Source organism: Anabas testudineus, chromosome 22 (assembly GCF_900324465.2).
Source record: "Anabas testudineus chromosome 22, fAnaTes1.2, whole genome shotgun sequence".
Classification (NCBI taxonomy): Eukaryota; Metazoa; Chordata; class Actinopteri; order Anabantiformes; family Anabantidae; genus Anabas; species Anabas testudineus.
This window is the reverse complement of record NC_046630.1, coordinates 19,512,011-19,536,286: the sequence shown is the minus strand read 5'-3', so window position 1 is coordinate 19,536,286 and position 24,276 is coordinate 19,512,011. Positions and strand designations below refer to the sequence as shown.

At 40.3% G+C, this 24,276-nt stretch overlaps 2 protein-coding genes across 5 annotated transcripts in view; one reads left to right on the top strand and one right to left on the bottom strand.

Moving 5' to 3' along the window:
* The first annotated feature begins 4,600 nt into the window (after positions 1-4,600).
* fbxw2 (F-box and WD repeat domain containing 2) lies at positions 4,601-10,168 on the top strand. Of its 2 annotated transcripts, XM_026338992.1 has the most exons (8): positions 4,601-4,936; positions 5,857-6,149; positions 6,259-6,481; positions 6,910-7,104; positions 7,212-7,345; positions 7,493-7,579; positions 7,676-7,845; positions 8,267-8,555. In XM_026338992.1, the coding sequence occupies exons 2-8, from the start codon at positions 5,883-5,885 to the stop codon at positions 8,553-8,555; spliced, it is 1,365 nt and encodes a 454-aa protein (XP_026194777.1). In that variant the 5' UTR covers positions 4,601-4,936; positions 5,857-5,882. The 2 variants fall into 2 exon arrangements, with proteins under 2 accessions (XP_026194777.1, XP_026194778.1); XM_026338993.1 differs by lacking the exon at positions 4,601-4,936 and having other exon boundaries at positions 5,883-6,149; positions 8,267-10,168.
* A 936-nt stretch (positions 10,169-11,104) lies between these two features.
* LOC113147769 (ras-specific guanine nucleotide-releasing factor RalGPS1) overlaps positions 11,105-24,276 on the bottom strand; it is a 69,118-nt gene continuing 55,946 nt past the window's right edge. For 2 of the 3 annotated variants that reach the window (XM_026338988.1, XM_026338987.1), the window contains exons 12-21: positions 19,863-19,989; positions 18,840-18,884; positions 18,577-18,728; positions 18,403-18,451; positions 17,701-17,781; positions 16,605-16,710; positions 16,419-16,511; positions 16,099-16,204; positions 15,919-16,010; positions 11,105-15,425 (exon numbers count right to left, since the gene is read on the bottom strand). In XM_026338988.1, the coding sequence (XP_026194773.1) occupies positions 15,396-15,425; positions 15,919-16,010; positions 16,099-16,204; positions 16,419-16,511; positions 16,605-16,710; positions 17,701-17,781; positions 18,403-18,451; positions 18,577-18,728; positions 18,840-18,884; positions 19,863-19,989 (881 nt within the window). In that variant the 3' untranslated portion in view covers positions 11,105-15,395. The remainder of the gene's footprint in view (positions 15,426-15,918; positions 16,011-16,098; positions 16,205-16,418; positions 16,512-16,604; positions 16,711-17,700; positions 17,782-18,402; positions 18,452-18,576; positions 18,729-18,839; positions 18,885-19,862; positions 19,990-24,276) is intronic. The other variant, XM_026338989.1, reaches the window with a different exon arrangement.

Here is a 24,276-nt window from a genome sequence, read left to right as displayed (position 1 = left end):
AGCCCTCCCTGCTCTGGACACACAAAGTGTAATCAGCCATGAGAGCTCGGAGTCAACAGCAAAACATGGGCTGGATTAACACCTGCTAATCCTTATGTTCATTCTCTGAGCTGCAAGTAGAAAGCTGCAAAGAGAGAAACAGGATCAAATCAAAGCATATTATACACAGAACTTTTATAAAAGCTTCTTTAATCAGCCTTTTAAACAGTTTGCAGGGATCTAAACCAAAAAAAGCAGCTAATGGAAAAATTCAAAAAAAAAAAAAAAAAACCCTAGAAAAGCTGCTCACTGTCTCAAGAACTAAACCAGAACTTTGACACAAACCACTGCTGACTAATGCTGACTGATTTCCTGTACACTTCAGTCTGAACACAGGCTTTGGGGTAGACTGTGAAGTGGCCAGTATGCACAACTGTTATTGTACTTAAAGGGCTACTTCACCTATTTTCCACTTGAAGCAGAGAGATGTGTTGGACAGGGGCCAGCACAGGAATTCAGATGGGTCTGCGACAAGCTGTGATGCACTGCATGTTCTTGTTGATCATAGCAGCACTAGACTTTTCTCATATTGACCCCGGTTTATTAGCTGATTGGTGGACATGAATGATGTTAAACTTCTCAAACTAGAAACATGAAAAACAGTGAAGTCGCCCTTTAAATGAGGTTTTGTTGAATCCTTATTTCCTGTGCAATATGAACATGGATTCACCTGCCTAACCTGATAACTTTAATTCTATTGGAAACATCTGAATAAATGTCAAAGAATTCTGTAAAACACTCTACAATACACATCTGCATGAAGTTAAACTAATGTTTTGCTGCTGTACCAAACAGAGAATAGAGAAACAACATGTGCCTTTGTTAAAACTTTTAAAAAAAGACCACCTAAAGTCACTGTACCTGCGCTTATCATAGTGTCTGACTGCTAATCAGAATATTTCATTTACATATGTGTTTTCGTTTCATTCTGTTTTCCAAACGGTAAAACCATTTTCTATTTTAACAGTATGACCTTTGTATATTTTCTTCCAGTCTAGCATTGTGTAGCGCACTGAGTCCATACCAGGTTTTAGTCACTGGCTCATTAGTGTCTTCAGCAGCTTTAGTGGCTCCTTTGTAGCATGGAGCTTAGTAGTCAGACATCCATCACTTAGTCTGTTAGAGACTTGTTACCCCCCCTTTTATTCCTTTCAACCCCCACACTCCCCTCCCCTAATACCAGCTGCACCTGACACTCCATGGCCCACTTGCACCCATGAACTTTGTGTCACCTATAGTAACTGGCACATGATCAGGACATTGTGCATTGTGCGTGTGGGTTAACTTGTGTATATAGTAAACTTTAGAATAAAAACTGCTAACGTGTAATGTGTTACTTCAAGTACTAGTACAAGTGCAAGTTAAGCTTGTGTAACAAAAAAATGAGACACATTTATGCTATGTTTTAATTATCCTGGAGTACAATTACAGTATTCACGTTACACAGTAATCTAGCAGGAATATAAAGTACACCAATGCAACTGATGCAAAGACTCAGACTCAGTAATTATGATGTCCTCCAAACACTGTGCCTTGTTCCTCTATGATTACTCCTGATCTAATTGTCACCATCACTTCTGCTTTTCTTCACTGTCAAATGCCTTCATTCATAATCACGAGGTGACCTCTGATAGCTCTGCTGGCCGCCCTCGAGCCAGTCACTGGTTCTTTAGCTTTTTTTTAAATTATATTTTCACCCATCTGTCTTTTATACCACTATTCTGTAAACCATCTTGTTCTTATCACCACCAAAGCCTACGTAGTGTTCAGGGACATATTGCAAATGCTTCCATCACGTCAGCAGCATTAGGTCCCATCCCCTGTCTTCAGCATCTGCATCTGACTACAGAACAGTTTTCCACTGTAAACTGTGTTCACAATGACTTTTGGAAGTATTCTTGAAGCCGTGCTGTGATGTCCATAACAGATTCTTGTCTGTTTTTAATGTAAGGTTGTCTGGGTCTGAAAATCCCAGGTGTCCAAAATTGAGTTTCAGCCTTGTGTCTTGCAGAAATAGATTTCTCCAGATTCTCAGAATCTTTTGATGATATCATTTTTTGTAGTTGATTTAACATTTTGAAGACACATCTTTTCACAGATTGGTGAATGAAGACTGACTCTCACTCTAATCAACCATTAGTTGCAAAATGGTCTTCCACATTAGTAGCACTTACTTTTTAAGCTTTTTGCTGCAGCTGTCCCAACTTTTTTGAGATGTGTTGCTGCTATCAAATGCCTTCTTTTAATGGTAGACATGATATGTTTTCTATGTTCTATTATGAATAAAATATGTTTTTATGAGAGTTAAAAATTCATTGTATTTTGCTGTTATTTAGATTTTACACAGTGTCCCAACTTTTTTGGAACTGGGGTTGTAATTTGCTCTCACAGCATCATAAGATAAGACAGACTTTTATTAATCCCACAGTGGAGAAATTCTCGTGTTTACATCAACAGAAGGAACAAAAACAAGCACAAAAAGATATTTAGAAACAAACAGAAAATAATGTCTGTTGAATGTGGTTTATAGCTCCATGACATTGGCAGAATGGATCAGCAGTAAGCTCTCCAGTGTGTTCTCTTCTGGTCTTCCACCATTCTGGATCTGGAATAAATAAAGTAGTAAATAAAGTAGTACAGCACTAACCTCACTCTGTCTTTTCCTTTGTTAAATCTATTATCCTGCAACTGGCCAAAGTTTAGGCTTGGATGTATACAGGCCTGGCTTGTGGACCAGGAATTTCTCCAGCAACAAAACAGTACTTTGCCTAATATTCTGCTGTGCACACACATACACACTAAGTGACGGCAACATTTTTATGTTCTATATATAAATATATCTATATCTACATAATGAGATGTGTACAGAGAATCTTAATTATGTGAACTATGATTAAACTGTATTAAGAGGCATGTTTGCTCTCACTTGTTGCCACTGAAACAGGACAGTAAGGCGTAAGCTGAACCTTAGACGACCCACCTAATGTAGGGAAGATGACAGCACACACCAGCAAATGCTTTATCACTGAAGGACTCCCAGTTACTGTAAGTGACCTAATGTACCGTCACTCCCACACTGAATAAACACAGTAACTCAAACTGAGTCATTTACACGTTGCATTCCACCGGAAGGCCCAGAAACACAGTCTATGCTAAATGCAGGTTAACCCCCACAGAGGAAACACATACCGCACATCTGTTGTTCTGTCCTTGACTGACTCCTAATCAGTAACCGTGACGATGCAGTTGTAAATACGTGAGTGAGCAGCAACATGACCAGTGCTTTGGCACTACTCATACTTTGTGTATTGTCATCTGGAAAGCAGACACTCGTTGTATCTGTCAGGTCACCGGCTCTTTATCCCAGATCTACTTTTGTGCAGTTTAGTTTTACCACGATCAGCTGATCACAATGTGTCAATCTGTGCCATACGCAGAACACAGACGTCTCTAAGAAGTGTGTGTGATGAAGGAGAGAACTGCCTGAAGGTACAGCACACTGTGCTGTGTGCCTACAGCTGTCCTCTGAGAGGGAGAGAGAGAGACAGAGAGAGACACAGAGAGAGAGAGAGAGAGAGAGAGAGAGAGCGGTAGAGAGAGCTGTTGATGTAGCTGTGCCTGGTTGTACTTCCATCACTTGGCAAACACAAAGGATGCCAGACCGGCTTTACTACAAGTCCAGTAAGAGGGATTTGATGTGTCCACAAGCCCAGAGATGGGAATTCTTGAGGAAAGAATAGATTTGGTTCAACAAACTCCTAAGTTGACTGGAGCATCGTCATACAGGCTTCAGGGGGGAAACTGTACAGTTCTGGTGTAGGAACAGTGGAAATGCTGCATATTTAGCTTTTAGATTTAGTTAGTTTAGTTTAGAGATGACAGACTGAATTAGAACATGTTGGAAGTTATCCTGATCCAAACATCACCAAATATCTGCTGTAACTACTTTAATCTCAGATTTATTTTTTCTTCATTTTAATTTATTTTTATACTTATAAATATAATTAATTCATCAATTCATTATAAATTAAACAAGCTACCCAACAGTATCTGGTGTTCGTGCTGCCCCCTCTGCTGGTGACTCTGCGTCACTACACGCCAGAACGCTCTTATCTCGCGTGATTTAATAAACGCGCCTATTGTCAGAGAAATGTTCCTCCTCACATTTCTGGCAGCGCATATTAATTTGACTCCAATACAGTTGAAACAACCACTATTAGGTACATGTCAGCAGCTGTACAGACACATCGACCCGCAGAGATGCAGACATGAGGAAACAGCTCAGTCACCGAAGAGCGACACCGGAAGCTGCTGTAGAACAGGAGCAATATGAGTCCCACTGTGCTGTCTTACAGGCAAGTTGGGTTATGTTTAGAGAGAAATACCAAAGAAAGTACAAAGCAACAAATAAAAGTAAATGTTATTAATGGTAAAATCTGTATAACATTTATAGGTTGTTGTTTGACTTTCCTGAACGTGTCTTTCCCATGCGGGTTGTTTTCGAGGGAGAGTTAGCAAACAGTCCTCCGCCTTTTCCTGTGAGACCGCGCAAAGGGGAAAAAGATAGTCTGAGAGGGCAAGAGTAGCGTTTCCATTATCTTTTGGTTTCTAAGCTGTCAGAAGCTGCGATCTCTTCTATCTACTGCTCGGCGTTAACCCGCCCAGCCTGGGAAATGTACAGAAGACTATTCTTTTAGAAACTCTGTGTAATTCACAAGTAACGGAATCAAGGACTCATCATGGTGGTTAGCTAACGTTAGCTAGGAAGCTAGGTTACTTGGACAATCCTTTGAACTTGCTGGGTGACGGGTTAGCTTACAACAGCTAACTTCGCTATGTGAACGAACTACCGTTAAGCCAAGAAAGTGGCGATAGAGAAGCTCCCTGCAACTCTCTGGTTGGTCGACAGTTTAACTTTACATTTTAAATGTAATGTTGTTCTGCACTAGCAGATATTGCTCGTTGATTGTTTGGCTGCCTGTTGTCGTAGCTAAGTTGCTATTAAACTGTAGTAGTGTTTGCTAACGTTATCTACTGAAGTTGCTAACTCACTAGCTAACGTTAGTCAAGGAACCAGCTAATGTGGGCTGTATGCAGCTAACGCTGCAGTTGATCGTAGAAGTTATTACCTTCAAATGAGTTTTTCTGTTAAATGAAACATAAACCCGATCAACGGAGGTTTGCCCACTAGGCCGTTTGTTAAAATCATCCATGGCTAACTCAAAGAACCGGTGTGGAGCCTCACGTTTAAACATTCACTTCAGAGTTTTTAGTTTTCTTTTTGGTCAATGTATTTTACAGCCAAATGCCTAGTTTATTCATTTATTACTATCAGCTTCTTTACAGAAAAAAAAACAAGCTATTAACATAGATAACATCCATAAGCCGCCATATATTCTTTCTGGGTGCACTTCTGGCTTATTATTATTATTATTATTACTACATCCAATTTGAATTGATCATTGATTTGAAATCATTAATGAATTTCAAAGTGGTATTTTGTAATATTTTGAAATTGATAATCCATTAATCGAGTCTGTAATTTAGTGCATTTTTGCATCATTGTTGTGTTTTCTGTAAAACCTGCTTCTCTCTGTAGTCACAGTAGTTTAAAAGATTTCACTTAAATGACTCATAGTACTATGATTATATTAGTGTACTGATACAGTACTGAGCATCTTACCTCTTTTATATCACAACACTTTGAATAGCAGACTTTCTTTTTTGAGATACATTATCTAGATTCCTAAATTGGCTGCTGGAGATCATCTTGTGTTTAATATTGTATTAAAGTCCGACTCTACATTGTCTCTGTAGCTGTTGCAGGTTGCTCTCATGTGCCCATGGAGAAGGGGGCCTTTGAGGGGTGGCTGGAGACAGTCTCCGCCACTTTCCTTACTCTAAATGACCAGCAGCGCAACCAGTCTCTGGACCACCTCATATCTTTAAGTGGTGCTGTCCAACTCCGTCATCTGTCTAATGGTCTGGAGGCCCTACTCAAGCGAGACTTCCTGCGCCTCCTTCCTCTGGAGCTGGCCTTCTACCTGATGCGCTGGCTGGATCCTCAGACCCTGCTCACTTGCTGCCTGGTCTGTAAGCAGTGGAATAAGGTAAATATAATACTTGCTGACATCTGATAGTGAAATGGATGCTTGATGTAAAGTAGCTAATAGTTGCTGCTAATAGTAGCTCACCCATTTGCCCTTTATTTCCTTGTAGGTGATAAACTCGTGCACGGAGGTGTGGCAGGGAGTGTGTCGGGAGCTGGGCTGGAGGATTGACGAGTCCATTCAGGATGCCTCACACTGGAAAGGGGTCTACCTAAAGGCTAAACTACGTATGATGCAGCTGAAGGATCAGGAGGCCTTCGAGACCTCATCTCTCATTGGCCACAGTGCTCGAGTGTATGCGCTTTACTATAAGGATGGCCTCCTCTGCACAGGTATGCTTTGTGTGTGTGTGTGTGTGTGTTTGTGTAGATCTTATGTGTAAACTCATACGGCTGCACAACAATTAGTATAATGTATATTAAATCTTTCTAAAAAATACAAATGTCTTTCTACTATTACTAATTTTCACATTACTTGCTATCTTTATAAAGACCCTGTCCTCATTCAGTTTACCTTTTGCTGCCTTCAAGCCTTCCAAGTTATCAACATTAACACAAGTTTTTAGTTTGACATGTCGGATAGCAGAAAAATATTTATTTCCATTTATTCTTTTATATTTATGTCTTCATCATGAGCATTCTCCACGTTTTGTGTTCTTTTGTGACTTGGAAACCTTTAAATCAGTCTCATTGGAACCAGGTGGGTCAGAACCCATTCATAGTCAGTGTTTATAACAACATCGTGTCCTCTTGTATTTCAGGATCTGATGACCTCTCTGCCAAATTGTGGGATGTGCGCACTGGGCAGTGCATTTATGGAATCCAGACACACACCTGCGCCACAGTAAAATTTGATGAGCAGAAGCTAGTGACCGGCTCCTTTGATAACACTATTGCTTGCTGGGAGTGGAGCACAGGTGCTAAAATCCAACAGTTCCGTGGGCACACAGGAGCAGGTGGGTTAAGAAGTTATGTAGGAGGGAAACTTGATCAACTTCACAGTGTCATTTGTAAACGTAGAAAGCAAGTACATGTGTTTGATTCAAATGTTGTGTGTTCTCAGTCTTCAGCGTGGACTATAACGATGAGCTGGATGTGTTGGTCAGTGGCTCTGCAGACTTCAGCGTGAAGGTCTGGGCTTTGTCTGCCGGTGCTTGTCTGAACACTCTTACCGGACACACTGAATGGGTCACCAAGGTCAGTGCCTTTATGAATTTAAATTCATTACAATAATTATGGGGATACCTTTTTATTCAGTATTGAAATGTCAATAATGTTCCTGACTGCTTTTGTTGTTGAATTAAAAAAAAATGCTTGATGTCTTGTGAACATGTTATTTGTCAGGTGATACTACAGAAAAGTGAAGTAGAATCCATGGTGCACAGTCCTGGGGATTACATCCTGTTAAGTGCTGATAAATATGAAATTAAGGTATTGCTGATGCTTCTTTTTTACACTTTTGAAGATATTACCACTGTCATACCTGAAGAGTCCATTAAGGTGGAGCAAACACTGTTTCCCCTGCAGGTCTGGCCTTTAGGGAGAGAAATCAACTGCAAGTGTTTAAAGACGCTGTCGGTGTCAGAGGACCGCAGCATCAGCCTTCAGCCACGCCTGCAGTTTGACGGACGCTACATCGTCTGCAGCTCTGACCTCGGAGTTTATCAGTGGGACTTTGCCAGTTTCGAGATTCTCAGGTAAAATAGTACATGTGACAAAATATGCCGCTCTGTCATGGTTAATAAATGAAACCTGTTCTATAGCTGCTGTGGACCGAGACAGATTCTAGTACAAGAGTCCTTATCTTGTCACAACAATGGAACATTTGAGTGTTGAAATCAGTTATTTCAGATGTTCACTGTATTGTCTGTGATGCTTAACGTCATGTTCAGTACTAGGGCTGTAACGTTGCTAAAAACCAACAATACAGTCCATGCTGTTGTGTTGTGGTTCCACAAGACCTCCTCCCTACAAACACAAAACAAAAACCGAGGTCTGATCCAAACTGTGGATTTGGAGAATGGTCACACCCCCATTCAGGACAGCAGCTGTTTGTTAAATATAAAACAATACTGCTGCTCCTGGCACTGTTCATTCACCATGTTCTCCTGTTCTCAGGGTGATAAAAATGCAGGACCCAGCCAACCTGTCTCTGCTCAGCTTCGGCAAGGTGTTCGCGCTGCTTTTCGACAACCACTTCCTGTATGTGATGGACTTAAGGACAGAGGCTATATCGGGCCGCTGGCCTTTACCTGCCTACAGGAAATCCAAACGAGGATCCAGCTTCCTGGCTGGTGTGACCTCCTGGCTCAACGGCCTGGATGGGGGCAATGACTCTGGACTGGTGTTTGCCACCAGCATGCCCGACCATAGCATTCACCTTGTACTGTGGAAGGAGAACGGATAGAAGCAAACAGACTCGCGGCCATCGTGTGTGCTCTGGAATATCTGAAAATTCAACCGCCAAGATACATCATGCATGGACCAAAGCATTTGGTTTTTATCTGCTTTTTCCTGTTTTGGACACAAACATGAAGACAAACAAGAAAAAAGGGGGAACTGTTCACTGATGTGCTACTAGAACAACACATGCTCTTGATTTCTACACAAACCTCTGAGTCGTCCACTGCTCTGACAAAGACAAACTTCTTGAGGCCCAGGACACGTCAGTAACAGTTAATGAAAACAAACCAAACCGACTTTAACATGGAACAGGAGGTGTTTGGACAGATTCGCTCTTTGATCAGTTTAGCAATGTGCAAGGAGAATATTTGTAGCCAAACTTCAGTCCATAGTCTGGGAAGAGCTTTTTCTTACCTGGATAAGACTGTGAAAGAGCTGTAGCTAGAACTTGCCTAATGCCAAGCTGCTCACTGAGCGGATTTGCTGAACCACCGGTTTCCTTTAAGAAGAGTAGGGATGCCTTAAACGCAGAGTGTGTAAATAATGGAAGACATTTGCTCTATTGTAAGGTTGTGGCATCAAAGGAGTCATTCCCCAAGATTTTTACAAACAGTCCTCCAGGGCGCTCCACGGTGAATCCTGAAAGTGGTAAAAACCACTAACGAGGGGTTTGGTCTGTTGTTGTGTACCGTCCTCAGACATTGTGAGGTTTCATGTAATTCTACTAAATATGCTTTTCTAAAGGATGTTTAAATGTCAGCTTGAGAATTGTGATGTGCCTTTTTCAGTTCATTTGATGTAACAATCTAGAATTCCCTGCTAACTCTGGCACAGGTGTAAATCTTAACTTTTATGTTGAACTTGATGTCTGTACTTTTCTAGCTACCTACCTGACTTGACTCGCTCAGTAAGCTTTTATGAATTCACTGACCGACTGAAACATCAGGTTTATTTTTTAAAAAGGCCTCAATGCATTACACTGCAGCAGGAGGGACTGAGCAACTAGTTGTGTCCTGTGCAAAATTGCTTTTACACTTAACAGAACATTTGACTTGATGGTTTTCCTGGCAGAACAAAAGGAACGATATGAATCCATGCCTTGTTTTAACATTGTGTCTCGATTTCACCCAGAATTTTTGTTGACGTCTTCCTTTGCTTTGGCAGGCCACAGCTTGAAATGTATTCATACACACCAAACCTCATTTATCACATTGGTTTTGCTTGTGTACAGACCATAATCTGTTTTTCACATAGTAATAATACTACTACTACTAATTGTACACAGCAAATGTACAGACTGTTTGTAGTTTAGGTTTTTCAAATCGGATTAAAACACCACTGCTCCACATGCACTGTCCTCCCTGCGGCACTCAGTTAAAAGTGAAATTAACAACACACATTATGTGATTTGTAAATAAAATAAGACAAATGAGCCAGTTGAAGTTGGACACAAGTTTTCGTTGATGGACTTCATCACAGGTCATTGTTGTTGCCGTCGAGCACAACAGTGGTTTGATTTCACAGAATGTTCTGTTGCCATAGTTCTTAGGTCACTTCACCCATCTACAATCAACTTCAATATTGTAGTCTTTCAAATAAATCCAATTAGCAAATGCACCTTGTCGTGTCTGGTCTATCCCAAAGGTAACTAGAAGACGCTGCACCTCTCGTCTAAACATCATCTTTAATGGTCTGGTCACAGCCATTTGTCACCTTGCGGGTTGTTTTTGTCATAAAGGTCACAAACAGCTGTTTAAACCGTCTGGACAGGAATGTCAGGGCTGCATTATAAGTGACTGTTAAGTGATGTTGTGGACCACATCCACATCCTCCGTGACGTTGTAGATGCACATGGACCTGGATGTGGCCCATGTGCATTTCAGTTTGTAGCTATGAACAAACACTCGAATGAATACGACACAGCACAGATGAGTCAAGTCTCAGCAGCGCATCTGTGCCTGAAGGAACAGGGACTGACAGTCATGTCTCGTGCCAGAGACGTGCAGGAGGTTGTTGTCAAACTGGAATAAGCATCAGTATCACAGGAGGCTGGTCTACATCCATTCGCAGGTGGTTTAACAGCCGCTCACACTTGACCCACTTACCAACATGCTGTGAATTGTACAATAATGTAAGAACAAAAACTTGCAAATTGACATTTCCATCTGTGAGCACCATATAGCACATCCAGAAAGTTTTCACAGCGATGAACTTTTTCCACATTGTGTTCTGTTATTATTCCAAAATGGATTAAATTCATTATTTTCCTCAAAATACTACAAGCTGCTCAGCTGACCTGTGTGATGAACCATGGCATGTTGTTATTCACTCTACTTGTCACGTGTATCACAGGGAATATGAACAAAGACCTGACATTATGTGAGCACTGATGAACAGAGCCTGTGGTTTGTTGCTCAACGTGTTTGTGTGTGGCGGAGACACCGTAGACAGGATTTTGTAATCGCTCGTCTTTCTCAATCAAATCCAGTACATCTTGTTTGTGTCTCCTGCTTCAATTAGAAAACTGTTAATGAACAACATGCAGCCAACAGCTTTCTATTCATTAGTTTATTCTCAATTCAGTGTTTGAAGCTGAAAAATACAGCAACAGAACAACAATGCCATGGTAAGAAATAACTTAGCAAAAATGATGTCAGACTGATAATCACGTTTTCGTGATTTCGTTTTCACAGTTAACAACACTAGAAATCTTGGACACAAAAGCACATGCAATGTCCCGGAAAACACAATCAAGTTTTTCTCATAAAAACACAAAACGTGTACAGACGAGAAGAATCCGGAAAACTGAAGGAAGGAGTAAAGCAATACTTGCTGAAATACTTCATAAAAACAAACTGGAAAGTGATGACGCAATCGGGTACAAATCAATGCCAACATACTGTATATACATTTGGGTCAAATGTATTTGTAATCACATACACATATTTATATATATAAAAGAAAACAATGAGTGCTTTTATTTTACACGGGATCTTTTGGTTATTGAGTCACCATTAGTTAGAGAAGTGGGTCAAACTGCATCTAAACCAACAATAGCTGCATTTTGGGAAACTCACTGGCACATGTTGGTCGGGTTTTGTTTTTTTTTTATTATCTGGGGAACAGAGAAGAAAACAAACTTTTCAAAGTGATTAGCTACAGTAGACTTGAACAACTCGGGAAGGCAGTTTAACTTTAGTGCTGCTGCTTTGATCAGAACCTCAAAGATCCATCAGCATTGGTTTGTGAGAGTGAACGACGTGATGTTTCAGACTGTGGCAGCACACGCCGTCCAACCGTTAGTGAAGTGTCTGCGTCACTGTGTGATGGCGACCGCCTCAACTAGAGTGAACGAACATCAGCTCTGAAGGGAAGTTAACAGACGTGTTGCTGCCACTTGCTGAGTCTTGATGAGAAAGTGACAATGATAAAAACTGACCGTGTGAGTGCCACCATATTTACTTATGTTGGTCTCATGCAATCAGAGGATGATCTGGCACCGGCTCCCTGTAAATACAATTACTGGCAATATATTTAGTAAATAACCTGGACGATGAAAACCGTTTGTTCCTTGGCTCTAACTTCACTCTCTGACCGGTCATTGTTACCCACGTTCTTTATATGGCTCTGGGTTTCCATGTTTTCATTACTAAGATAAAACGTGTTGTTTATGATGACAGATTTTCTTGTGATTACTTTTTACTTCATTACTCTTCATCAGTTTCATCTCTAGACGTCTACGCACAGATGTTGTTCAGCCAAGAGCTGAGTGGGAAGCTGCTGGTGCAGCTACATCAAAAGTGAATAAAACACTAAAAGTATTGATCATTTCTGGTGTTTATTCATCTGCTGATGAAACCAGTGGTGGAAAGTAACCAAGTACATTCGTGGAAGTACTTACTGCGCAATTCTGAGGTATTTCTACTTCAATATATTCATTTTCTACTTCATGCTTCAACTTCACTGCAGATCAAATGCTAAAATCACACTTTTACTCCACTACTTACATATTACTTTACTACTAACACAAAATAAAGTACAATCATAAAAATGCCTGGAGTGAAACTCACAAATGACCCAGCAGTAGTAAAGTAATTCAAATTCTTATATTCAAATGCAATAATCAACACACAGATTGACAGGATGTTAGATTAAGCTGCACAGTTAGCAGCTGTAACATTAAAGTAATAATTAAAATCCAATACTATGACGTTCAGTGAAGTGAAATCATGCAGAAAGAGTCTGTTTGAGTATTTCTAAACTGTGGTACTGCTACCTTTAGTTAGTGTACAGTAAAAGTAAATGATCTGAGTACTTCCTCCACCACTGGCAGTTAACATGTGCAAATGATCAGTACTAGCTCTGTTTTTCTGTCCACATTTCAGTTTCAATACCCAAAGAATACTGTTCCTCCACGTTACGGCTGGACCAACACGTAATGGGTGCAGTCAGGAGGATTAGGAGAGTGGCAGTGCTTTTTATTGTCTGGGTTCAACTCCAGTGTAATGGAACGATGAGCAATGGAATTCAGGCAGCCCTGCGTGGCTGCGTTCATGTCAGGCGTGGCTCCATGATCAGGACAGTGGTTCAGTAGGGTGGTTTCTGTGTGACCCGTTAATCAGCGCGGTCGCTCGGCTGTGAGGGAACTGCTTTGTTTCTTTTTTACCATTTTCACTACTCAGTGACGCCAACATGTGGACAAACAAACACACTGTTCTTCACCTCCGAAATTTCCATGCTGCTCATATTATATTCTATTTAATACACGTTGGTTATAGGCGTCTCTTTTACAGCATCATCGATGCAAGGAAACTAAATGCTCTAACAACATTTAACCTGAATAATTAACCTAACCATTCATTTACCCTCTTTCTGTAAGTGGAAGCTGCTGCTTCGGCTCGTCCCCCCCCGTACGGCTTTTATTTACCAAAAAGGACCCATGTTCCACCAGCATTAGGTTTCAATGGCTGCCACATCACTTGCCTGTGCTCAGTGAACCCTCAATGCTTGAAGCGACCACCTGTGCACACTCAGCACCTCACTATGCTAATATATAAAAAAAAGAAAGAAGATGAACTATTTTACACTAACAATGAATAAATAAATAAATAAAAAATTGGTCTTACTGTACATCTGGCATTGGCACTTCACTTCTTGAAACTGACACATTTCTATTTATGGCACTTGCAGTTTGGATAAAGGAATGTACCAAATGACTAAATGTGGTTAATACATGAACGTCCTGATTTGCAACAGTGATTGTTTAGTTCCTGCTTTTCACCATTATGGTTGATTTTATCTCATCAATCACTAACAGTTACCAGGATTTAAAGTAGGGGAACATTACACATATGACTTTGATTAGGAAATGTTTCCCTTCATCCACACTTCTCTGAGTTGGACTCTGTACTCGTTACAACATGACAAACTGAAGCTATCTCAGCTGTTACCTTGTGTGTTGGACCACACATTGTAGGGGCTCATTTTTTCTAGCATCACTGGAAACGGATTCCTTCCAAAGAAAACTCATCCAGGCTGCATGTACCCGTCACACTTCACCACTGGGGTAACACAACATTTGTTGCTCATTCCCTCACTAGTGTCCAACCCCCTGAGATTCTTCCCTCGTGTTGCCAGTTTCAGTCCTGACCTCGTAGAAATGATCTTTTCAACTGAACATAGCAGTGTTTTGCTTTTGAAGCAGATGAACACCAATGCTGATGGAGTCTTTCATTTTACCAGTGTCCCTAGTTTTAGGGTGGCTTCCCACCAACAGTCTCTCTGAGAAGCAGCTTCCTGAAGCAGGAGGTGAATCAAAGAGAATCCTTCGTACCATTTTTCCCTTTCATGGCCAATTGTCAAAAATAAACTCTTTTACAAATAAATACAGTATTTACACTAACACATATACATACGATTGTTGAAAGCTTGGTACTTTTTGTAAATTGCTTTAAATGCACTGCACCACCTGCCTTGACGTTTTCTGCATCACTGATTGTAGTTACCACGTCGTTCGCTGAAATTTCCACCGTGTTTCCCAAATTTGGATTTGTTCTGTAGAAAATAGTTACTGGTGCTATTTGTAAACCTTGTTATGTACATCGGCAAACACCTTTCACAAGAGGACTACCAACTGAGGTAGCAAGGGGTGGATCGATGAACTGATCTGGGCTGCTTCAGAGCTCCGTGAAGTTTCTGTCTGACCTCAGTTTGGAACAAGTTCAGTCCAGCTGTATGTGGCAGGGCTGAAGGTGAAGAGGACTCATCGTCTGTCCTTTGCTGCAGTGCTGATCTCTCATGGTAACAACGAGGCCTGCACATGGGGTCGTGTTTTCACGCTCACCGCTCTGGATCTTCTCTGATCCAATATCCAATATCACGAGTTAACAAAACAAGTCAGCGCTCATTTTGTAGTTTTAGTAGTTTCATTAGACACCAGGGGTGTATGTCCACTGTCAATGTAGAAAACATCACTTTGCAAACTCAGTCAACTAACATGTTAATCCACATTTGTACACTGATGCTTCTTTTCATCTAAGCAGGAACCCAACATGGGCCAAAAAAACAAAACAACAACAAAACAAACCTGTTTATAGCAGCGTAACGATGACAATGAACAAGAAAGCCTGGAGAAAGGAACAAATGGACAACCTCACCAAAGTCTTCCAGAGCTGCACGTAGTCATGGTGACGAGCGACCATGACCAATACCAAATAGCTTCAGATGCTCGACCATTTGCCATTTCAGTAGACGCCAACAAATTCCACTGTGTTTCCTCATTTAGTCTTTAGTTCCCAAGCAAATGGGTTTGGCACAACAATGTCACACTAGGTACAGTCTGCTCTCATTCAAATGACATGAGGTTTGCTGGTATCTGTTGAGAGAACAGAACAAATATTCAGCGCACATGTTAGAAACTTGGGAAGCTGTTCATTCTGACATGAAGTCGCTGTTTATTTTAGATGTCATGAAATTCTCTCCAGGGGTTTCTGGGGATATAGTGTTGATGAGATTAGTATTTACCTAAGTGACTCAGTTGACTCCCTTTGTAGTTTTAGCATGTGTGAAAATCTGATCATGTTTTGCTCATATTAAAGCAGAAATTCAGAAAAAAGACTTTCAAGCACCACTGTAAAGTAATAGAAACTACAGTATGATCAGTATGACAAATATGGGAAATAATGGACACACTACTGTGCTGTACAAATATAACTTTCACCATGTCAATGTTTTTTTTTTTAAGCCTTCATCAATTAATTCATCATTTATAGGCAGGAGTGGAAACAGATCTTTTATCTCAGAGCTCAGAGTGTATGTTTAATTAAAGACCTATGGTCCAAACAAACAGGCGAGAGTAGTGAACATACCTGAGGTCTACTGCTCCTACAAGCTTCTTCCAGGTGTTTGTGCCAGAGGATCGCTGAAAACCTGGATCCTGTCTGGAACTTGTAAACATTGCCTGTGTAGTGACACAAATACCTGGGTGAGATCATCTGAACTGATGCAGAACAAAAAGCAGGAGGTGTGTCGGTGGGGGTGAAGCTAACCTTTATCAGGGTCATTGAGCTGGAAGATGTTGGGTCTGGCTGGGTCATCTGGCAGCACCACCATCCATCCAGTAACACACACCTTCTTACAGGGGCTGGATTTATACTGCAGCATACACAGAATCAAAATGAACCATATTCACAGTGTAGATAATAACCACAATAAAACTATGTGTTCTGCACCTAGACTCATGTTCCGGCTTCATTGACTAGAACAGTTCAAGCTCATTATGACTTTGATTTTAACAAGAGAACAGCAGCAAGAGCATGATTTTAGCAAAGTCTAAACAGTTCTACTGTACTTTAAGCATCAAACTTACATGTTTCCTCTCAGAAGCTCTCAGTGCTTTCGCCCCATAGAATGTCAGCGTTGATCCAGACAGACTGATCCAGTATCTGGTCCATGAAGACAACTGCAGGACAGCGAATACAAGGACATGCTGACAACATCTCACCAATTCTTCTGTAAAACAGCTTAAACCAGAGAAAGCCAAACATCCTCTCACCTTGGGTTTGCGTCCTTCCTTCAGCAGGGTTTTCCTTCGCAGGGGTCCTTCAATGGTCACACCGCTGGCCTCGCTGCATCCATAGCAGGAGTTGGCAGCAGAAGAGCTAAGGGTGTTGGAAATTGGAGAAGCAGAGCACACGCATGCACGCAAACAAACACACACACACACACACGTTTCTCTTACTATACTTGTAAGGGCACTCACAGACATAGCCCATTACCCTAACCCTAACCTAACTGCCCCCTTGCGCACACACGCACAAGCACAAGCACGCAATGATGCTCTCTAAGGACAGTGAGTGGTTCTTGAGTATGGAGGTTTTTAATTCAACCAAGCTGACTTCACTACTTCACTGATTAGTACTGAACTGAGTCCAAATACCAATTTTATCCAAGTTACACTTTACTCCATGAATGCTATTAAAAAGTAGTTATCTGCAAAGCACAGTGATTTTCTTGGCTACTCCAACGGTGTACGTGTGTGTGAGCTACCAGCAGTGCCACTGTAGAGGTTGATTTTTGTATAGATGAATGAGACAGACCCAAGACAAACATAAAGCACACTAGCTCTACAGTGACCATCACAGACTGGCAGTGAAGTGAAGACGTGATTTAAACTCTCATTATCTGGGCTCAACTGTCATTTATAAAAAACGTTACAACCTTAAGCCATCACAGCAGAAAAAACAGCCTTGTAATGAAATTCAAGAATGTTTGAAATTATATTAAATTACCTGGAACTTTGTGCACTATCAAGATCATGTTTCACTATTATGTTAAGTGACTGTATTGTGAAAACTGTATTGTATCCTTATTAATTGGGTGAAGTATTGTCCTAATAGTGCAAACAGATCCAGATAATTATATTAAAATTAAACTTATTTCACCCTAATTTCATTTAAATTGTGGAACAATTATGTAGTTATTATGTAATTAGCAGGCTGTAATTTCCTAGGTCACCATGTTGGGTAATTGTTAAAGAATTCTGCACTGAGTCATGTGTCCAAAGATTCTTTCTCAATCACGTGAACACAGCTTGAGTTCCCCTAATTGAAACAGATTTCATTTTTATTTGTTCTCCCAGGTCACTGTACCTGTAAACATAGCTGCGGCTCCGAGGAGAGTTGCGAAGTGGGACCCTCCAGTTGGGGCCCAGTGTTGCATACATGCGGCCCCTGTTTGTCACACATTATGAGAGTCAGTTTGAGGGTATCATGGGATATGTTCAGAGTTCAGTGTATCTTACATGAGCAGAAAAAACAATAAGCCGAAACCATTTGCATTCACAACCACAGCCTGTAATGTCTCTTTCTGCTAGGATGCCATTTAACTAACTGAACACTGAAATACATTTATATCGTATGTATAATGAAGATGTTGCAGGCACAGATACAATTTGCTGATACAGATGTTTTTCTGAAAAACATTGCCATCAGTAAATCTGATGATTTTTGTTCATTGTGTCATGTTCGGCCAAACCAGCGCTGAATGTAACTGTTAAACTCCTTTGTGTGTGCACATCAGAAAGCTGTTATATCTTATTCTTCTGTGCCATAGAGCTCCACTGTTCCAAAAAACACATCAAAAACTACAGTAAGCAGCTGTTTCAGGAAAACAGCCACATACTATTTGAAACTTCTTCAAGATGTATGTTTGGGAGCCACATGCAGGGCTTGGTTTTGGAGTTTTCATGTGAAGAAGCAGTTTTGGATATCCTCAGCTGTCCTAAACAGTTAGGTAATACTGAAGTGATCAAAAGCCTTTTCTTATGACATGATTTTGTGTGATGCTCTCACCTCTCCATTCCAGGTGACAGCTCTTCCCCAAAGGAGCTTTCACTGCTGCCTATTGGGCAAAAAACACAAAGGCATTTTTTAAGTTTGATCTCGTAACTATGTCAAAGGCTAAATGCACATTAGCAAAAACATGTTAATGGATCAGCAGTTTAATTGTCTTTGCCGTGAACTCACCTGGTGACAGGCCGTTGGACACAGACATACTGTGTGGATCGTTTCTGACAGGACTCTGAGACTCCAAGAAGCTGTCATCCAGCAGGTGTCGCGCTTTCTCTATGGGAAACGTGGCACTCCTGCTCTCTGACATGCCGTACTGACACATCATACTGTGGATGATGACAGAAGTATACAGACAGTGTTTTTTCAGTGTTGTATACGTTTATACACTATGTTTCATCACAGATCAGATTTTCTTTAGTATCTGACTAAGTAGTTACTTTTTCAAACTCTTGCTTCTCTTCCTGCCTGTGAGACCTGCCTCCCTGAGAACATACAGTACAATACAGATTACACAAGGCACAATAGAAAATTAATATTATGCCAAGAAACACAAGCAAACAGTATTTGTTGTCCTTATTTGCAACTGAGGTTTAGTGTGGCCTCCTGTCTTGAATTGTACAATTGTTTGTTACATTAGCATGAAGACTGCTGCAGTAAATGTAGGAGTGATGTGAGGTTTAATAAGATGAATGGAACTGGTGGTTTCAAGTCTCATACTAAAGCTGCCTTGATTCCAAAAAGTCGCATAATGTAGTTTTAAATCCTGAAATACATAATTTGAAAACAAAAAATTATATGATAACATATAAAAATAATAATATGTGTAGAATAAAACAAAATATGTATTATTCTACACCTACAATGGTCAAATGCTGCTTAGACTCACTTCAGTTCTAGTGACAGGATTCACTTAATATAATGAAACTAGATGAACAGGTGTACTTTTACATTTGATACCTTCCTTTATGATAATGCTTACATGCTTTTATTTAGATAATGCTTTGAATAAATCTGCTTTATATTAGGTAAACCATCAACATGCTTCTTTCACCATTGATACTCTACTCTTACTATGCTTTGACCTGCAAACACTTTCACCCACTTATGTTTTAAATATTTCTCTGCTCTCCTCTGCAACTGACTGGTGCGAAATCATCAAATAACATTAAAAAAAAAAAGATTTTCAGTAGATAACAAGTAGTGTGTGAAATAAGTTCTAAACACTGGGAAGACACAAGTTTACCAGCTTCATCTGACAAAGCTACTTTCTAACAAGAAGGACGTCCAGTTGCCATGACATAATTCATTTTACCTATGTTAACATTTCAATAGCTGCTACTTGGTGTTTTATGTCTTACTGAAAACAGTAAGTGCAGCTGTCATATAAATTCAGATGTTTTGTAATAGTTGTATTAATCAAATGTAGAGTCAAACATTGGGAATGGCTTTGTGATACTCACTTGTTCCCCAGACTATGGCTCTTCCTGTGGTGGGATGGAGGAGGGGTGGGGATATGAACCCCAACAGAGGCATCAGGACAGGTAGGTCGTCGGTTATACCTCAGAGAGGCGGAGACCTCAGACAGACCTGAAACATGATAAGCATCATCACTGCTATGAGTTATCTGTCACTGCATCAGACATTATCTATTATAGATGTTGTTGATGCTGATATGGACAAGGTGGCAGGTGAGGGTTTCTCTTTAGTGTCGAGGGTAACTTGTTACCTCGTTGTGTATCTGTTATTTCTACATAGCTTTATTCTGAAATATTCACTACGTGAGGGCAATATAACAAAATTTCTTTTGACACATTATCCCATTGGTAATCCAGTCTGTAGTGGGGAAATACAGTAGATTTGAAATGGTTCCATGTTTACCAGTTCTCCTACAAAAATACTTACAGTCAACCCCACTAGATGGAGGCAGTGAGATACAGAATAAGCCTCTGCATGAAAATTATCAACACATTTTATCCAATGTAATGATGTGTGTTTACTCATTTATCAAGTGTGAATGTGTGGTGGTAGGTGTGCCCATGTCATCCTACCACAGGTCCGACCACTGCTCTGCCTCCTAGGAGGACAGTGTTGGACTGGTGAATTAAGGCAGTGTTACCATATGCATTATGCGCCAGTGGAACCTCTGAATCACTATGTTCCCTCTCACTGGAAACCCACAGGGGCCACTTAATCAGCCAGACGGGACCAGTTCAGACGCAGCAGGACAGTTTGTGTTCAACATGTCCTGACTGGAACAAACAGTACATCAGAGTTGTGTGAAGTTATTTTATGGTACTACTACGTACCATAAAATAAATAAAGACAATATACTTAATATCCTCCTGCAATCCTGCAATGCATGAAGTGCTACAGTGGGAACAGCTCAAATCTGCAGAGGACATAGAGAGCGCTCTACTTGATTGTGTCCGACTATTTTTCCACTCATAATCTACTCTGGTATGTGCTCAAATTAAAATCTTTCTTAACAACACGAGGAAAGTTTTTACTCATCTGCAATTATGTAATCAGGAGTAATAATGTGGTAAAGTTAGAATTAAAGTAATCCATGTAGTGTGGCAGTATAATGTGATCCCTCGAGGCTGCCTTAATGTGCCGTAATTGCTCCACTAAGCTTGTAAACACACGTGCAGTTTATGGGCACTGCAGCGTGCTGTGGAGAACTGCACACTCAGCAAAATAATGCAAATAACCAAGCACTGAAACTGAGTTTAGTATAAAAGTATAGTACAGTTATTCCAACATGGAGATGAATTCACCAAGGCCATGCAGCTGGCAATTTTACAGTCCAAAATCTACCAACTTTATAACGATGGGCTTTCCTTTTATGTTGACTGATCATTTACTATTTTTAAAAAAGACATTTAATTTAAGTAAAAGTTAAAATAACTTCGTATGAACATACAATATCAAATGAATAAAAATACAACACTGAACTTTTTGGAAGACTAACATTGAACATTTCTAAGAATGTTAGAATCTTTGTCCACTATGATTAAAACTGAACTATTGAACCAAAGTGAACGAAGTCATTTGATTCAATAACGATTCAGACTCAGTGAGTGGATTTGATGCAGAACCATAAAAGTCCAACTATTCAGACATGTGAAATCCAAAAACAATGGAGAAATGTAATGACTGCAGATGCTCTGTACTGTACTTGAAATTATTTGCAACAGTCTTCACCACATCTTTACCCAGCTGAACCATCACAGGAGAATGTGGAGCTTGTTTGGAGTGTGTTAGCCAGCACTCTCCACCACAGATATCAAAGCACACAAACAAGGAAATGTTCTTGAGGAAAATAACGTTCTGCAGTCGAGTTTTACACAATTGGAGAATCAATGACAAAGCAAATCAAGTTATACTAACAGAAGTTGCTCTTTAAGTTTATCTGTCATTCGTCTGTATTGCAAGTAGAAATAATTATTCTCATAGAGCAGACAGAAAGACACATCAATAACGCTGGGAGAAACAGGACAGCTGTGATCTCAGGAGCTGGACATGTCCAAGAAAGCCTTTAAAAAGTCAAATTACAGGTGATTTATGTTAGCTTAGTTCCTTTCTAAGTACACGTGTCTGCTTACTCAGCTCCTTCAACTGCAGCTAAAACATTACAAAACAGCTTGGATACATTAGCCTGATTGCGGTCAGAAACTGAAGTCACGAGGAGTCGCACAAGCTTCCCAAAATACATGATTTATGATACATGATTTTATTATCTCATTCAGATGAGATAATATTTTCAGGATGGTCACCAAAGTCGCAAACAGCGCCACTATCCGACACATTTTCTCTGTGTTTATATACAGACGCCATGTCACGTTGGATTTCTCGGTTGTGCTCTTGCACATGTTCTGCTCAGTTCACCGCGCTGCCTTCGACTCACTCAAACACGGGGAGACTGAGTAAACCAAATTCTTCTGTTTGGCAGTGTGTGAGGTGCATGAGACTTGATCATGCTGAGTGAGCCTACGAGCCAGTGACTGTGCCTCGTTATGAAACTTATATGTTCATGTTCATCTGACCAGCATGTGGAGAACACAGCTGTCACTGCACACTCACGACCCTCACACATAGTACCCTTCAAGCCAGAACACCTGTGGTGTATGTAAAAGTTCCCTCAGAACAGCAGGTTTCCCTGTAATGTCTAGACAAAGAAACATAGTACATTTACTAAAGTAGTAAAGTAGCAAGTTGTAAAAGTAGTTCCACGCAGTTAAAGGTTTCTGCACAATAAACTATTTTTACCTGTGATACGTTTTGCTATAACTGCAACTTCTGTCATTTCCATACATATGTAACCAAACAGGAGGAGAACCAAATGTAATAACTCATGGTTAAACAAATACTAGTCTATTATATACACTGCCATTGACTCTTAGTCCTATGGCAGTGTCTTGAAATTTGATTAGTTAGTTTTTTGGAGAAATATTTTCTAAATTATCTTGATAAGGACTAATACCTGACAGGCTGTGCAGAGTGTGGCCGAGTGTAGCAGATCGTAGAAGAGCAGAGCAGAGCAGGGAGAAGGAAGGCTGGGCAGAGTGGATTTGTTTTGGGTCCAATACTAACACTAGTTTAAGTTGCATATTGTAGATGCAAGTAAGGTTTTTGAGTGCCTGCTCTATGTGACTCAACACTTGAAGTAGTTGGCTGGGTGGTTTTTGGCCATGAAAAGTAAATTGACCTTGAAGTGTAAAATTGGTGGCCTAGTCATTTAGCATGTGATTAGTTGGACAATGGAAATTTTACACATAGATATACTGCTCAAATTCAAGTGCATTTCTCTACTAACAGTCATCAGTCAGCAGATCAGCAGACTGTAGACTTTAAATGCTTTTGTTATTATATAAACTTGGTGTAATGAGAAACATTTATTACAATCGATCAGCTGGTGTGTCATAATGGTGAGACAAATACTGTACGTCTTTATATGGAAAAAAGTATTTCATACCATCGGATTTCAACTAAAAGACATGGTGACAGAAACCAAATGCTGTTTCCAGCTAAGTTTTGCATGTAATCGCTCAGACACACGCTACCTTCCTATACAGTTCACTTATGTCATGTGTGTTATGGTGACTGAAGCACATTACCCGTTTGGCACAGGGAGATGCTTTTGTAATTAACATTTACTGAAATTGAAACCTTTCTTTCCTTTTGTACATAATCGCCTCCAGTCAGTCCAGTGACAAGCACATAATTGCAGTGTGACGCTATAAAGATTAATACCACTAAATTGTGCACTGTAATTATACTAAATTGTATGATAAGAGAGAGAGAAAGACAAAGAGAAAGAGTAGCAGTTACTATAGTAACCATTGCAAACAAATCCCACCATTTGGCTGGCCAGCCTGTCAGACATGAGTCTGTGGAAAAAGATCCATGTGTTCATTCCCAGTGGATGCTGCTGTGGAACGGCTGACATGTTGTTGCTGTTCGACTGCAATTAGCCACATTGTTAACTTGCTCATGGAGCAGTTTGTCCAGTTGTTTTTACTCAAGTGAAGAATTAATAGGCTTAACTGGCTATTAGTGACATGACTTCATTTATCTAAAAATAAAGTATTCAGTCTTGTCAAACTTGTTCCCGGCTGTGTGTGTTTTCTCCGCCAGGCAGCCAGGCAAACATAAATAAATATTATAAGTCAAACTAACTAAAACACTACTCTAATGTAATCAAGAGGCAAAGCAATGCAGCAACACACTGTGACGAGGAATGGGTGGTGGTGGGTGGGATAACATCTCCCACAGTATTAGCAATGCTTAGCCATCAAATGCCTGCGAAAGCTAAGAGAAAGCAAAATCTATTCCCCTAGTATTCAGTATTCAGCAGACTCTAACATCCATGTA

Bases quoted from the DNA above. Each gene is read 5' to 3' on its own strand.
- fbxw2 (XM_026338993.1), top strand. From the start codon at position 5,883: ATGGAGAAGGGGGCCTTTGAGGGGTGGCTGGAGACAGTCTCCGCCACT. The intron at 7,346-7,492 runs GTCAGTGCCTTT...GTTATTTGTCAG, and splicing joins ACACTGAATGGGTCACCAAG to GTGATACTACAGAAAAGTGA. The intron at 7,580-7,675 runs GTATTGCTGATG...TTTCCCCTGCAG, and splicing joins CTGATAAATATGAAATTAAG to GTCTGGCCTTTAGGGAGAGA.